This window comes from Chanos chanos, chromosome 5, assembly GCF_902362185.1.
Source record: "Chanos chanos chromosome 5, fChaCha1.1, whole genome shotgun sequence".
In the NCBI taxonomy this organism is placed as follows: domain Eukaryota; kingdom Metazoa; phylum Chordata; class Actinopteri; order Gonorynchiformes; family Chanidae; genus Chanos; species Chanos chanos.
This window is the reverse complement of record NC_044499.1, coordinates 33,876,385-33,891,834: the sequence shown is the minus strand read 5'-3', so window position 1 is coordinate 33,891,834 and position 15,450 is coordinate 33,876,385. Positions and strand designations below refer to the sequence as shown.

At 41.2% G+C, this 15,450-nt stretch overlaps 3 protein-coding genes across 4 annotated transcripts; 2 read left to right on the top strand and 1 right to left on the bottom strand.

Annotated features, from left to right (window-relative positions):
- The first annotated feature begins 1,574 nt into the window (after positions 1–1,574).
- Positions 1,575–6,849, top strand: wbp2 (WW domain binding protein 2). 2 transcript variants are annotated; one of them, XM_030773836.1, is made up of 8 exons: positions 1,575–1,741; positions 2,537–2,645; positions 3,087–3,222; positions 3,455–3,547; positions 3,843–3,989; positions 4,147–4,263; positions 5,171–5,247; positions 5,930–6,849. In XM_030773836.1, the coding sequence occupies exons 1-8, from the start codon at positions 1,683–1,685 to the stop codon at positions 5,975–5,977; spliced, it is 786 nt and encodes a 261-aa protein (XP_030629696.1). In that variant the 5' UTR covers positions 1,575–1,682; the 3' UTR covers positions 5,978–6,849. The 2 variants fall into 2 exon arrangements, with proteins under 2 accessions (XP_030629696.1, XP_030629695.1); XM_030773835.1 differs by having other exon boundaries at positions 4,144–4,263.
- Positions 6,850–7,028: 179 nt separating this feature from the next.
- trim65 (tripartite motif containing 65) lies at positions 7,029–10,121 on the bottom strand. Its single transcript, XM_030775466.1, has 6 exons — positions 9,696–10,121; positions 9,475–9,570; positions 8,758–8,988; positions 8,227–8,395; positions 8,047–8,136; positions 7,029–7,908 (listed from the first exon to the last, which is right to left on the bottom strand). The coding sequence occupies exons 1-6, from the start codon at positions 10,119–10,121 to the stop codon at positions 7,370–7,372; spliced, it is 1,551 nt and encodes a 516-aa protein (XP_030631326.1). The 3' UTR covers positions 7,029–7,369.
- Positions 10,122–10,755: 634 nt separating this feature from the next.
- mrpl38 (mitochondrial ribosomal protein L38) lies at positions 10,756–15,367 on the top strand. The gene is given in 10 exon segments (XM_030773927.1): positions 10,756–10,812; positions 10,815–10,842; positions 11,027–11,215; positions 11,457–11,588; positions 12,092–12,294; positions 12,495–12,567; positions 12,840–12,885; positions 13,610–13,768; positions 13,900–14,036; positions 14,713–15,367. Coding segments are annotated over 10 exon segments (1,161 nt in total). The 3' UTR covers positions 14,850–15,367.
- Positions 15,368–15,450: the final 83 nt, after the last annotated feature.

Below are 15,450 nucleotides of genomic sequence, written 5' to 3'. Positions count from 1 at the left end.
CTCTTGTTTGCTGAGGGTGTTCGGGTGCCTTAGTTTTGTCCGTTTGAATAAAGATTCTACGAAGTTCTGTCAAATACCCTCAAGTGAAAACTGGAGTCTTACTTCTCGAGAATGGTGTTGAAGACAACCGTGCGTAATACAGAGCAAAGCTGTATGCTTCAACAGCCTACGGAAGTCACCGCTTCCTGTCAAAGGTTGGACTGTGACTTATAACTGTTTTTTCTCTCTTTGTCTCTCTGTCTCTCTCTATCTCTCTCTTTTTTTTTCTCCCTTCTCACTTATTAACCTTCACCTTATGAAGATGACAGTAGATCGGCTCCAGTAATGAACTGTAGTCATCATTTTTTCCAATGTGCTGTCTTTATGCCTGTAAATTCATCTCTTTTTCCAGTCCAGTGTCTTGATTCCTGTAAGGTTCCTTGAACCACGCAGTATTTATAGAATCAACAGACTTGCTCTGTCTCAGACTATGAAGACTATCATCTAAGGCTTCTTTGCCATTTAGTTTTCCTGCATTAGTGTCTGACATGAAACTGCAGCAAAACAATTTTCTACTACTCTAGTGAGCCAGATAAAGGAAGGCAATAAATGTAAATATTGTGCATTTGCATTTAGAAAAGGAAAAACCTCAGACATGTAGGGTGAAGTAACTGAGCGCTCTCACATTCCACAACACAGGGGTGAAGTCCAGCCTCCTGCACGATGGCAATGAACCATGTGTATTCAGCACATTTGCTTTAGGGCAAATGTAAATCTTAGTTCCAACTGCCAACATACTCACAACAAAGACTGTGACTAAACACGCAAACATTACTTAAAGACATATGGGATGCAGTGAGAAAAATTAATGAATACCGAAGACATTTATGTTTTTCCGAATTCATTCAGGAGGTGTTAGCAAGACTGATATTCAGAGAATAGCAATAAACAACTCAGACATTCATACACCAAAAGAAAACTAAACAAATCTGCTACACTTAATCTGAAAAACAACAACAAAACACAGCATGTAACAGATCATTGCCACCTTGATATTGCATTTAACCTGAGAATACATCACTGATACAGATATTGATGAGAAAGACTATGATGAAACAAAAACAGTGCACGTAATGGTTTTCCAGTTGGCACAGATTTGGCCTATCTCAGGGCAAAGATGCTCTTAAACTGGGATAATTTAATTTCCTCACTAAATTGAGGAGTATTCTAGCATGCAAGATATAATAAACAGGTAAAGTGGAGAGAGATTTTGTAGTCCATTTATTTTGGTAACTTATTCCTGGTAAATACACCTCTGATTAGACTGTAAATAAGTACTACACAGGGCTCACGAAATACACGAGTTTAACGTCTGAAAAAAAAAAATCAAAAGTATCTACTAAATAGTAAGATTACTTCACAGTTGGATCGTGTTATTTCAGACAGCCCCTTCTGTCACGAGAACCCAGTTTAAACAGAAGCTTCGGGAAACGCCTCATTTTAACTAACAATCTACGTCATGAAGGGGGCGTCACGTACTCCGGAAGTGCAGGTGCATTCGAGAACAGCATTCAATAGTGACGCCTCTGGTTGGAGACTGGGTACAACCAATGGCCTGAGGATAGTTATATGGTCCTGTTGCTCAATAAGGCGTGGAAGATTTGACATACCCCTTATATTCACTGAAAAACTGAGACCACGCAATGGCTCTGAACAAGAATAATTCTGAATCAGGAGGCGTCATCATCAACAACAGCGAAAGGTAACCAGATCAGCTAACGGAGCGGTGCAAGCATACTGCGCCACCCGCCAGCTAGCCTCTCTCTCTCTCTCTCTCTCTCTCTCTCTCTCTCTCTCTCATATTTAAGTTAAGCAATTAAAAGAACGCACGAAAATAACATATTTTACGAGCGACTTGTAAATGCAACAGCCCAACAAGTGGAGAGTCGTTTGTTTGTGTCAGCAACTGAATGGGTGATTGAATGTTGTTGTACGCCTTGTAACATGTTTTCAGCTGGTATATTCTGACTGTTGTGTAATTATGAAGCTTTTTGTCATGATGTTGTGACTGCATGCCAGGCCATCATAATTAATAGCTGGCACATCTAGCTACATTATCGGCGAATTTCGTTTACCAAGTATCGATATGGCGCATTTCAAGTACACCCTCTTTTTAAGAATACGATTGTCACGTTGTTTATTATTGGTCCCGCTACTGGTGAACCAAACTAGGTTACATCCAATCTGTAAAGCTAGGCAGTAGTAACCTGAAAATAAGCCTCTTAAGTATGTTTTCAGCTTCTTTGGGTACCATTAAGAGAGTTGCACAATGCTTAGTTATCTCACTGGCTAATATTAGAACGGCGATGATCTCATCCAGAGCACTGTAAAACAGAAATACTGACCGAATAAGACCGAACTGTACCGTAGTTTAACACAGCACGTGCCAGCATGCTGAGATGTTTCCATGTTCCGCTGTCTGTGGGAGATGAGCTTCATTTGGCATTTCTGCCTCGTAAGGAATCTAACAGCTAATGAATGATGTGTCTGTCAACAGCGTGTTGATGTCCTATGAAAATGTGGAACTTGTCTTCAGTGATGCAGACGGCCTGCCAGAGCCCTTTAGGAAGAGCAAGAAGGGAAGTGTCTACCTAACCCCATACCGGGTAAGTTTAGTCATTTAACAGGCACACTGCAGAAAATGTGGACAAGAAAGAGCAGCTCAGAATTTCCTAAATAATAAATCTCTATTTCATTAAGATTGATCTGACAGTTTCCTTGCATGCAGTGCTGGTCCACAGCTGGCTCAACAAATATTTCAGCTGCTCTGAAGCTTTAGGATGAAGTAAATGTGAAGCAACTAACCAACTGCTCCCAAAAGTGACTGCTATAGCTTTAGTATAGTTTCTTATCCTCTCTTGACATATGTACAGCTGGAAACGTTTTTTTAAAAAACACATTATGATGTGATTGTAATAATATACTTAATGCAGAGAGTCTCTGTTCAGTCATGTGTCTCTGAAGGTAGATGCACACAGGCAGTCTTTAAGTGACTATAAACCGTATAAGGAAATGTTTCGAAATCTTTTCTATTGATTCTCTTGCAGGTCATCTTTCTGGCTAAAGGGAAGGATGCTCTGCAGTCCTTCATGATGCCTTTCTACCTAATGAAGGGATGTGAGGTCAAACAGCCAGTGCTGGGAGCCAATTATATCAAAGGCACAATATCAGCTGAGCCAGGGGGTAAGAGAGCAGCAACACAAAAGCAAACAAACAAAAACAATGGAGGTCATCAGTGAAACTTAAGATGTAAGAAATTGTCGGTGCATAACATTTCAGAAACAAAAAATCATTATGTGATCAGTTGGTCGGAAATGCAGCATTAGACAAATGCAATGGTTAATAGCTTGTAGGTGCTGTTGAACTTTCAGACTAATTTCTGAATCATCTCTGCCTTCTGTCTTTTTTGCTTTAGGTGGATGGGAGGGATCTGCTACCTTTAAACTGATCTTCATTGCCGGGGGAGCTATTGAGTTTGGACAGTATATGCTACAGGTTGCAGCACAGGGTAAGTACATGAATGCCAGACATGGCCAAGTAGCATGTTATTATCTTAGTTTAAAATTGAGTTTTACTCATCTGCGTTCTTAAGATTTAGATCCTTGATCACACAGACATTTAAAGTTGCCAGCATTGCTGATCACTGCAGATTTTACATTCCTGTACATTTGGGTCCTACTGCACTGAGTTTGTGTCGGTATAGAAGAGATGAAGCATCACTGTGTTTTGGTATTGGTTCTTGTAGATGGTTTATGATTTTTCTTTTCCATATCTTTTAATGATGGAAACTGTAACATTGTCAGTGTCCAGAGGCCAGCCGGTTGCTGGGAACTTTGGTTGTCCTTACATGGCAAATGGAGCGTATGCTTACCCACCACCTCCGGCACCTAACGGCATGTACTCCGCCGGACCCCCACCAGGCTACTCCTACCCAGCACCACCACCTCCAGGTAAAGAATCACTAGTAAGGAAAGTCAAAACACAATCACAAACAAATATAAATCAGAGCTATATGATCTATAAAATAGAGCATGTTTATGACATAATGAACTGTACACTGTGATGTAAATGAGTGATGTTCATTGTGTTGTTTTGAATTTTCAGCAGGATTCTACCCCAATCCTCCAACTTTTGATGGTCCAGCAGCATACATGCCCCCTCCCCCATACTCAGAACCACTAGGCCAGTCTCCTCCCGACCTGGACATGCCCAGAACCCCCGCAGGTACCGATCCAGCTCTCCGCTCTCACTGTAACCTGCAATAAATGTTCTTATTGGTCTCTTACCATCACAGTCATTGCTGTGTTTCTATTAAATGACCATACAATAAAGATTGATTTGCTGTTTTGGTGAGGGCTCATGAAAAGACAGTGTATGAAAGACTTCTACAAAAGCTCAAGCTAGCACATCTACAATTGTAATTGGGGCCAGGGTTGTGTTTGTGGCCTAAAGGAATCGTAATAGAGTCCTTTATTTAAGTCACTGGTCACTATATCTGCAGCCAGGTTCATCTTTTGATATCATATCTCACTAGGTTTTCAATTCAGGCTTCTACTGAGTGACGGTAGAGATTGAGGTCAGTTATCAGCCCACTCAAATATTTTTTTGTGTCAGTCTGAGCCCTAGCAGTAACCACATCTAGCACTTACCTCAAATGCTGGTTTTAGTTGGGGTAAGTGCAGGGGAAAAAAGGTCTACAGCATGTTTGCCTCTCTATGTTATCACATTTGTTTTAACCAAGCCGGTGTGATACTATCAGTGAGAAAGATATGACCAGCAAAACATAGTTAATCAGACTGTGAAAATTTTACAGTTATTCCGGTCTTTTGTTATAGTTTTGTGGAATAATATGGTTAGGAGATTTGTAAGCTGGTGTTTTCATGAGCAAAATAATATATAATATATAATTTAATATAATGTATAATAATATATAGCATTCTGGATAATGATTTGGCCAACAAGATATTCAATGATTACGCTCTGTAATGGATTGTCATTCAAGAGGTGCATAACATACAGGTGTTCCAGTACCCTCGTGAAAAACACGTTTGCTATTCGTTCCCCTCTGTAATGAAACACCAGACTGACTTCTTTGTTACATTCCTGTTGTCCCTTGCTGTCTGTTTTTCAGCGGAGGCTAAGGCAGCAGAGGCAGCCGCCAGTGCAAGTGCAGCCACGCTCTCTCCATCGCATGTGTACCTACCAGAGGTGAGCATGCAGGTTCAGTGTAATCTGTTTTTGTTACTGTAGAAACTCACACACGTACTGCAGCCAGTCTGTGCATGTCACTGCATAACGTGACACTTTTGTTTCCATCAGTAACACTGGAGGATAGGTTCGTTCTGTTTGTTCTAAAAACCTTTTTCCCACTCTGCCTTTTGCTAAACACGATACACCAGGCTCCCTAGCATTTACAGAAAGAAACATGTTTCCACGTGAAGTTCAAGCACTGGTGTTTTCTCCAAAGGAACCAAATTTGTCCTATAATCAACAAGTGCTTATTCATTTTGCACTCATTGATTTTAGTGCTAAAACTGGCACAGTAACCATGGTTTTGCTTGTTTTTCTCTTCTACTTCATAAATCTATATAAAGCACACACCTCAACTGTGTAAGTTACTTCTGATCAGAACGAATCCAGATTTTGGTTTATATCAAATGGTTTATATGAGATTGTCAGTGAATTTGAATAGCCCTGGTTTATATGATTCTGTACTCGTACACCAATGACTTTCAAAGCTCTGGAAACTCAGTTATACCATGGGAGAACAGGACTCGAGAACAGTCAGTATTATAAAGAACATAGCCATGAGTGCAGAGTATGCTGTCCACTCGATACCTCCCCTCTGGTAATCATATGAGACATATCCACGTGTCTGTTTTTCTTCCAGGACAAGCCTCCACCCTACTCTCCTCCTGAGGACAAGAAGAACCAGTAGATGGCACCTCAGCAGAACCCCTACACTTTCCTCTCTGTTATTCTGTCCTTCTCTCACACGCCAATCACATTATCCATCAGACCCTGACCCTAACCAGCGAACACGACATGTATGAGATTGGCCTTTAGGCTGGAAGGATCCCTGGAGATTGACCAGTTAAGAGCAGAGACCAGGAAGAGGAAGGAGGCGGAAGAACTGACTAGATCAATTGTTTCAGAGGTTGTAGATGTGAGGTACCACAGTCGTATTGCAAGACTGTTTTAACAGCAGGGACCAGTGGTGAGTAGCGATAGCAGTAATGACTGTATTGACTGTTTGAGCAATTACATGCACCTGTGAAATGTTCTGAATCAAATGTGTAGAAAATGTACAGTTGATGATTTTATATAGATGGATTAAATGAGAAGATGGATACGTAGACACATTCCAAAAGAACAGCCGATCTCTGATGTATCCCTAATCCCAGATGAAGTGATTTGGCTGATAATACCAGATTTAAGATTTACTGTATTCTTTGCTGCAGCCTGTTTGTTTTGTCACATACGTCTAAAACTCAGATCAGTAAAAACATGTCCTCCGTGGTCTTGTCAGATTTTCAGATGTGTCATTCTCCTGGTATTAAGCAAAATAAGCTAGATCAAAGTAATTTCATCTCGGCGATCCGCAACAGCATCTGTCTAGTAGCATGAAGCAGTCGCAGACTAATTTTGCACTTTAATATAAACCGTCATCTCCTTTTCTCTCTATCTATAAATTATTTCTGTCTGTAATGTTTAATTTATCAACTAATTTATTTGAATAGCAAAATGTCAGACCAGTGAAGCATGGTGTCTATTAAAAAAGTATGACGTGTAATTTGTTTTAATAAAGTATGAGTCCATGTCAACTTGTCACTGTTTATTTCATGGTCATTATGGTGGATTTTAAAACACTGATGATTACAGGTTTATGTTCAGATCCAAAGTGATAGGGTTAAGGTATAGTTTAAAGGTATCTTCACTCAACAGTCATGTGTGTCTTCCAATGATTCTCTGTTTTTTTTTTTTTTCCACGTAAAGTTAACACTGTGGAATCTTGTGCAAATTCACAGCGTACCATGCCATTGTGGTCCTTCAGTTTTGTCTGGATCTCCTGACTGTTAGACCACAATGTCAGCAGCGGTCACTATATTTCATTTAACAGCACTATTCCACTCCCACTGTGCACAGGGACTCATTCCACCTTGGGGAGGGTGAGGGGTTATAGGAGGAGGGGCTGTGTGAGGTTAAACTGAAGCCTGCCTGGTGCAGCCCAGTGCTGACTCTTTCTGCACCAGCTGTAGGAGGCTTCTTCATATGTACCATGGAAGGGTTGGCTCTGAAGCTGGGGTTGGGCAGGGAGGGGGCATCTGGGTCAGGCAGGGCAGAGAGTGATGCTCACTCCTTCCCCTATCCAACAGGCGGGGAACAGCTCACGTGAAAAAGCGCAGTGGAAGGCGTGGAGGCGCTGTTGGCCTTCTCCATAGTAAGTGAGAGTTCCTTCTTCGCAATCGAGCAGCATGCCAATTCGCAGGGGTAACGTCTGCAGCTGCAGCTGACCTGTGACAGACTCCCTGCGGCCGGCATGCCAAGCACTCAACTGTCGCTCATCCAGCTGAAGGCTCCAAGACAGCTCGTTCATGCCCACCATACAGCGCTTGCCCTTCTCCTTGCGTGGAATGGTCTGATATGTCACCCCCAAGTACGCCCACGGCTTGGACACTTCCATCTCCCAGTAGTGACGGCCGTGAGTGAAGCCGTTGGAACACAACACCTGCCAGGTGTGGTCGAAGCGGGACTCGTGGGTGGGAACTGGGCGGGGCCCAGAGGTGAGATGCTCCGCCCTCCTGTTGTTCTGTGACAGACGCAGGTGTGCATTGGCTGTGTAAGGGTCAAAGGTCAAGGCACAGCGATCTATATAAAGAGAGAAAAAAACGCATTCAAAGATGTGCAGCACAACGGCAACTAAATGAGAAAACACTTTTTGGCGGGGATTAATTATACGGTATGTGTCCACAGGGCATGAAATATTGTGATTGTGTGGTTACTTACATGCACTGAGGCCCTCTTTGCCTGTAGGGTAAGAAGGCATCGCAGGACTGGGAACAACAGCCAGCACAGGCCGCTTCTCCTGGGGAGAGCCTGTGACATAACAAGAGTCACACACCACCTGAGTACAAGCACTAAAACATCTCTCATGTATGGTCTTTAAAGACTCGACTCTCTCCATACCTTCTTTCTCCTGACCAACGGCCATGCAAACGGCCTTCTCCAGATCTTCGGATACTAGCTTGGATATTCGGGACAGGATATCTGTAACCCCAGTTAGTCTCTCCTGCAAGTTTGATGTCACGTCGACAGGAATGTCTTTCATCTGCGGCACCTCTTCCAACCTTGACTCCTGTATACAACCAAATACAGTTAGAGCAACATCTTATCTGTCCTTCAGTTTCCTTGTCAGAACAAAAAAGGTCACTATTTGTTTAAAGTCACTCATTGCGCTAGCATATGTTAAAACTCATCTTAAGAGATGAAGGACTGTGGTTCATGATTTACAATTTTAATACTGGCATAGTTCAGTTCATTAGGTCACAGGTTAGAGAAATTCACTACTCACCGTGTGCATGTGCAATCATGGAGATTCTATTCTCTAACGGATTTTGAATTAGCACCTCCACATTATAGTACCACCAACATACATTCAAATATGAAATATTTATGGTCATCTCTACCTCACAGAAAAAAGTCTAGAGTCTTTGAGACCTGAATGAACTGGCTGTGAGGCAGGGCACAAAGGCTGGCAATCCGCTCGTGGCTCTGTCTAAGCTGCTCAGCTTTCTCCTCTAGGGTATGGAGTCGCTCCTCCGCCTGAGACAGAGTTGACTCCTGCTCTTGTGCTATGTAATGTTGTGTGGACTCCTGCTTCTCTTCAATCACCTTCAGCAAATGGCAGAACTTAGCATTTACCCACTGAGACGTCTGCTCCAGGGACACCTGCGATAGAGAGAGAGAGAGAGAGAGAGTGAGAGAGAGAGGATGTAGTGACATTCTTAGCCCATGACAATTACCCATTGTGATTCATTACCGCGATAAAGCCAGCACATCTGAAGTTAACAAAGCTAACACAGATGATTTTCCTAGTGGGTTTGATTAGGTGTTGTCTAATTTATGCTGTCAGACACTTCCTGACACGTACCATACTGAGGACTGTGTCAATGAATTGATTTTGGTTCACAGGCATAGATTTTGATTAATATGTGATGCAAAAGTAGCTAGGACAGTTCAGGTACAGATGGAAATTCCCATGACAGGTTTGAAATGTATCAAACTAATCCCTTTAATAAAGTCCACTATCCCTGTTGAATCAGGTGTATGCATTCCTTAAGTAAACATGTATTTAGCCATTTGTATGGGGGGAAAATCTGTAGTTACATTTACCCTATTGCTTCATTTGAGTGTTAAAGATTAAGATCTATTTACCTTGGCTTTGGCAATGTTCTCTCTCATCTCCTGGATACTCTTCTCTGTCTCCTCCTCTTGTCTCCTGATCTCCCCGCACTTTTTCATCAACTCAGTCTGTCCAAAAAAAAAAAAAAATATATATATATATATATATATATATATATATATATATATATATATATATCTAAGTCAGCATGTTGTGTACGTGTCTGAAGAATGCACGTACTGAAGTTACATACCTCTCTGATATTCCTCTCGTCTTCCACCAGAACTTTGTCGTGGTTCTTACACTCCACCACAGCACACTGGCAGCAGACACACATACGATCATTGTTACAGTAATAGATTAGAGGTTTCTGATGTCGCTCGCAGAGTTTATCGGGCACAGCGCTAGTGTTGCCTACTTGATCTGGAGGAGTGGCTCTCGCTGCGTGACTGTTCTTGGTTATTTCGGTAATATGGCATAAAGATACGTTGCGTTTCAACGCGGGTCTGGTTTCAAAATTCTCATTGCAGAAGGGGCACTGTGGTCCAATTCCATCCTTTTCCTTGGCGTCCCAGTGTGCAGAGATGCAGTCCTTACAAAAGGTGTGACCGCAGGGTATGGTCACTGGCACTTTAAATCCCTCCAGGCAGATGGAGCAATTCAGATGGGTTAACTCCATTCTCCAACCTTATCTGTTCTACCAAAAAATGATAATTAGAGGAAAGGTCGTGGACTGATTAAAATCGACCCATAAAGCTAAGTGTCTAACGTCTTGTTTCAGTTCATGTTAGCTAAAAAAAGAGCATATACAATTGTCTGATGCAAAAATCATCAATAACGTTTGATCATTGTCACGAAATATAGAGCTGCACCCCAGACTTTATAAAACCATAACATCGCGTTACAGGCTTAAACAAACAATACAGATTGCAGAAAAGTCCACATTGTTATCAGTAAAGGTTCATGATTAGCAAGCTAGCTGCACTTCGATAGATGGCTAACAGGTCACAGCTACAGATCTGTAATTTATTTTTGACATTATAACAAGCTAGCTCTGAGAGGCATTTAACACAGAAATGCAAAGACGAACACAGTTTAGCTGTATATTTCCTCCACACCAACGAAATCAGTTATGCTAGAACATTATACATATTTACCAGCCTATATGTCTTTGGGTGTAGATCGGCGCACTGTAAAAAAAAATAATCCTTCCCAAAATTACAGTTTATATGGACTACAGTGACGTATTGCGCACAAATGTTGTACGCACTGCACATTTACGCTTACGTCACCCACTGTAAAGCATTTTCAAAATGGCGCTGCGGACAGTGTGGAGGACTGTTATCCGTTCAGGGACAGAATTGGGGTCGGCAATAATGTAAGGGGGATTCGAACCACAGGTAGGTCACTTCAAATACGTGATGCACTTACCAAGATGTTGGTGCAACACATAAACTGTCAAGGAACAGTGGACGCTGCAGGAAGCACAAATCATGGGGGCATGTCAGATGTAGAGCCTTGTGGTTAACAGGTCGATGTTACCTCTAACAAAATAAATGTGACATTCCTGTCCTTTATCCACAGCTGTTCTGTGTCATCGGGCTGCCCCTTTGGGTCCTATGCCAAATGAGGACATAGACTGGAAAAACTTGGAAACCCTTGAAAAATACCGCAGCTATACACGTTACCTAAAGACTGCTGAAGAAGCTAACAGCAATCCCGTGTGGTGGAGGACGTACGGGCAATACATTGAACAAGAAAAAGGGGACAATGGTACACATCCGGCTGGTAGATATGTTGCTAGTTGTAAATGTTGAGTAGTGTCCGATTTTAGTATCTATGTGAGTTACACGTACACGAGAGCGAAAGGTACCCAAACTTATTATGAGGAATAGAGCTTTATGTATATGAACTGTAAATGTATCTTTGAGATGGTGGAGAATATTCAGTATATTTATGTATTTATGAGGCTTTTGCTAGCTGAGGCACTCGTGAATTTTGTCTTTGTGTTTAGCACATGAGCGAGTGAATATTGGTCTTCCACATTGCCGGCCATCCCGAACTAAAGAAGCAAGAGACCGAAAGAAGCAGGTGAAAGAGAACAGATGTAATCCAGAATTGGAGAGAGCAGCCCGATTGCGTAACTGTGAGTAACTGTGTTTCACTGTTTGACATTGAGCATCCCTAGTTATTATAATTGCACATAGGTGCATACAGTCCACTGGTGACAATACCCTGTCACTCACAGTTTCATTCAACCAGAGCCTAACCTGCAGTGATATATAAATCACAATGAATTAAATGGAGACTGAGAGGGAAAATGTCCAAAAACATTGAGCTAATCTAAATTCTGTCTCAGGATTCTGTCTTTTGCAAAATTGAACACAAAGTTTTGCCTCACTTTGCATAAAAGCATCAGCTAAATGAATAAATGTATATGTAAACACAAGGGAAATTAATATTCAGAGTAATATGATTGTAAAGTAGGACTTATCTTAGTGATATTAATCCCAGAACATTCCATTTTATTTGTGGCAACATATCTGTTCCAAATATATTTAATTTGTCAGATTTAAAGAGGACAGCTCAGTTGCGCAGCTCAAGTACGCTATCCTCATACTTCATGAACGCATTTCTGTTTCTGTTTAGTTCGAATCCCCCTGGAGCGAGTGAGGGCAGAATGGGAGGTGACGAGTGGACCTTATCATATCCAGAGACTGGCGGAACACTACGGCGTTTACCGGGACCTCTTTCCTATGGCTTATTTTGTGCCTCGGATTATGCTTCGTGTCACATACGGCGATGACAACAGCGCTGCTGTGCATTTTGGCAACCATTTAACACCTAGTAAGGTGAGATTCGACTCTCGTCATTTTGTCGTCAGTGCACTCGTGTTTTTTCCCTCTCTAAGGGCAGCGTTGATTGCCAAAGATAGTGGTAGTGCTTGTCTGAGGGATTTGTCTAAAAACTTGTCTGTCTAAGCTATTATTAAAAGAAATAGTTACAGCTTGTCACATCTGTCTAAACCCATTTTTGATTTTTACCATGTCAGGCTGCAGCCTTGCCGCAGGTGAGCTTTACAGCAGAAGACGACTCTCTGTGGACACTCCTGCTCACCAGTCCAGGTAAAAAGCCCCATGAAAATGTTTATCTTCTAAGAATGTAACAGAATTGTTTGTCCTAGTTGGCTGATGAGCTGTGTTGTTGTTTTTATTGTTATTATTATTATTATTATTATTATTCTTAACTGTGACTTGATTTTGAGCCACAGAAGTACACCACTAGATGGCGATGTGTACAAACAGAATGAAGCAAATTCTGGGATTATTTCCTTGGAGTGTGGATGAATGATTTTGTTTTATTGTGATTGAATTTCAGTGCTGCTTATTTCTTACAGATGAACATTTAGAAGATGGGGAACAGGAGTATGTACACTGGCTAGTGTGAGTATTTACATATTTTAATATGAGTACAATATGATTTGGGGTTTCAGCCATAAAATTCTGTGACCTTTATGATGACTGTTTGTTGCAACTTTTACTGGTTTTGTGCAAAGTTTCAATTTTTTTATGCTTCAAGACAGTTCGAATGTCATGGTAGATTAACTTCACTGCCATTGATGTCTTCGCAGTTTCAGTCTAGTTGAACTCGGTTGATTCAGTTTTGGTACATTCTTTTATACTTCTTTCTAGAAGCATAAGCTCTTGAAGGACCTTTGTTCTGAAACGTGCCATGAGCTCTGAATCTAAACATGAACAAATAGTAGAAGAGAGAATTTAGCGCATCCAGGACTCAGACTGTCGAGTCTGCTACCTTTGGGAAGTCACAGGGGAAGCCACTGTGGGTGTAGGGCTGTAAGATTGAATCTAAACTAGTGGGCAGATCAAAAGTGAAAGGAGTTTAATCATTACAGCCAGATGGTTGTGACAGAGAGATCATTAGGCCATTAGCGATAGGCTTTTATTATAGCTGTGCTTCCCAGCTGGCTAGACAAATACTTTATTTGGCAAACACATTGTTTATGGTAACATGGAAGGAAAGGGATAAAGTGAGTATCACTGTTATCACATAGTTTTAAACTGCTGTAATCTGTTTTTTTTTTTTCCCAGAAAAAAAAAAATGAGCTAATATATTTGACTGGAGTGTTTTTCCCATCTTAAATGACAGAGGGAATATCCCTGGCAGTGCTGTCCAATCTGGAGAGGAAGTCTGTAATTACTTCCCTCCATTACCTCCGAAGGGAACGGGATTTCACCGCTACATTTTCATCCTTTTCAAACAAGAAGCTAGTGTTGATTTTGGAGCGGACCGCCGACCCTCTCCTTGGTATTAACAGTCCATTTTTGTACAGTCTGATCTGTTTTTGAAAACAAAACAGAAACAAATGCCATTGCCCTTCCTGAGGCTGATGTGGGAATAAACATAGTAATGGATGTTCTCTTTCCCACAATGCACAGCCACAGTCTGAGAGAACGCACCTTCAGCACACTGCAGTTCTATAGGAAGCATCAGGAAGTGTTAACACCTGCTGGCTTGGCTTTCTTCCAGTGTCAATGGGATGAGTCAGTCACACAGACTTTCCACACATTGCTCCGTAAGTTCAGCTGTTTTCACGCTGTGTGACCCATTTCACCACATAACGCATTGTGGCTCATTGTAAAAGTAGTCACTCTGTAATATCCTTGTTGAACGATTTAGCTACTTGCCTTTGGACTCCGGTACTTCCTGTTAAGGAATGAAATTGCTCTCTCATTACTTTTCACGTTCAGTTGAATGAATACAGACGTTGAATATAAAATGGAGTTTAAGAACATTCTAGGTCAGTGTAGTCTAGGATCAGTCTAGGTCTGTTCAGTTAGAATACAGAGTTTATTTAGGAGAAATAACATTTGTGTAGAGGAGGATAAAAGACCCACACATGTTTCAGTATTCAGTGTAATAAAAATCACAGAGCGGTTGTGAGGGGGAAAAAGTAGTCATATTTCTTTGTAGTCACAATGCAAATTATTCAGATTTTCTTGAAATAATGGAGTAGAAAACAGACATTTTTTGTCAATGGTTAGTTTCACATACATTGCAGATGGTAAGTTTATGTAGCCAAAGAATTTCGTAATTGTGAACAATAGAAATATAACTGAATATGGTTTCAGCATCAGGCCAGCAAGATCAAGATCAAGAATTTGAGCCCCTTCAAATGTTATGTCTGGATTTTTTTTTACCTTAGAAACAGACACCACCTTCAATACTATCTACTCTTGTGTTCTCCACAGACATGAAAGAACCTGTGTTTGAGTATGACAGACCTCCTGTGTATCACCCTCCCCAAAAGAAGTATCCCCATCGCCAACCCCTCCGATATCTTGACCGTTACAGGAACGGACACAAACAGACCTTCGGAATTTACTGAAGTCGCATCAAATCTACAAATCCATACTTGTGTAATTGTATAGTACTTTCTGATAAATGCAAGAATATCATGAAACTCCTTGCGTAAACAGTGTTTTGTAGAATAAGAGGTGTTCAGTTTTTGGTTCTACTGCAAGCCACATTTAGAACCTTTGTCCTTTTCAAGGGAATATAACTTTCTGTTGAAAAAGTGAAGGCAAGGTGATTTTTTTTTTTTACCATGGTTAGTTAAAACTAAGCTCAATGTAACAGCAGAAAGTGTTGACCTCTGTTTTAACCAATCTTCTGTTAGTACTGCCGACGCATTATAGAAGTGAAAAGATAAATAATTAAGATAAAACTCTGGCTAAATCTACAAAACACAAAACATTCAGAATGACCTAAGTGAAAGATGTGAATTCCAAGATCAAAAGTTGTTATCGTGCCCAACCAAACCTTATTGCTCAACTGGTTTACAAAAGAGATCTAGAGATTTAAAAGAAAGCCTTTCACTATAAATGGCCAAGCACTTCCTGAAAATCTGTGGTTTCTCTGGTTTGTTTATAACCTGACAATCAGGGTTGGGAACCTAACATGCATGAGGGCAGGCCACTGGAAAGTCT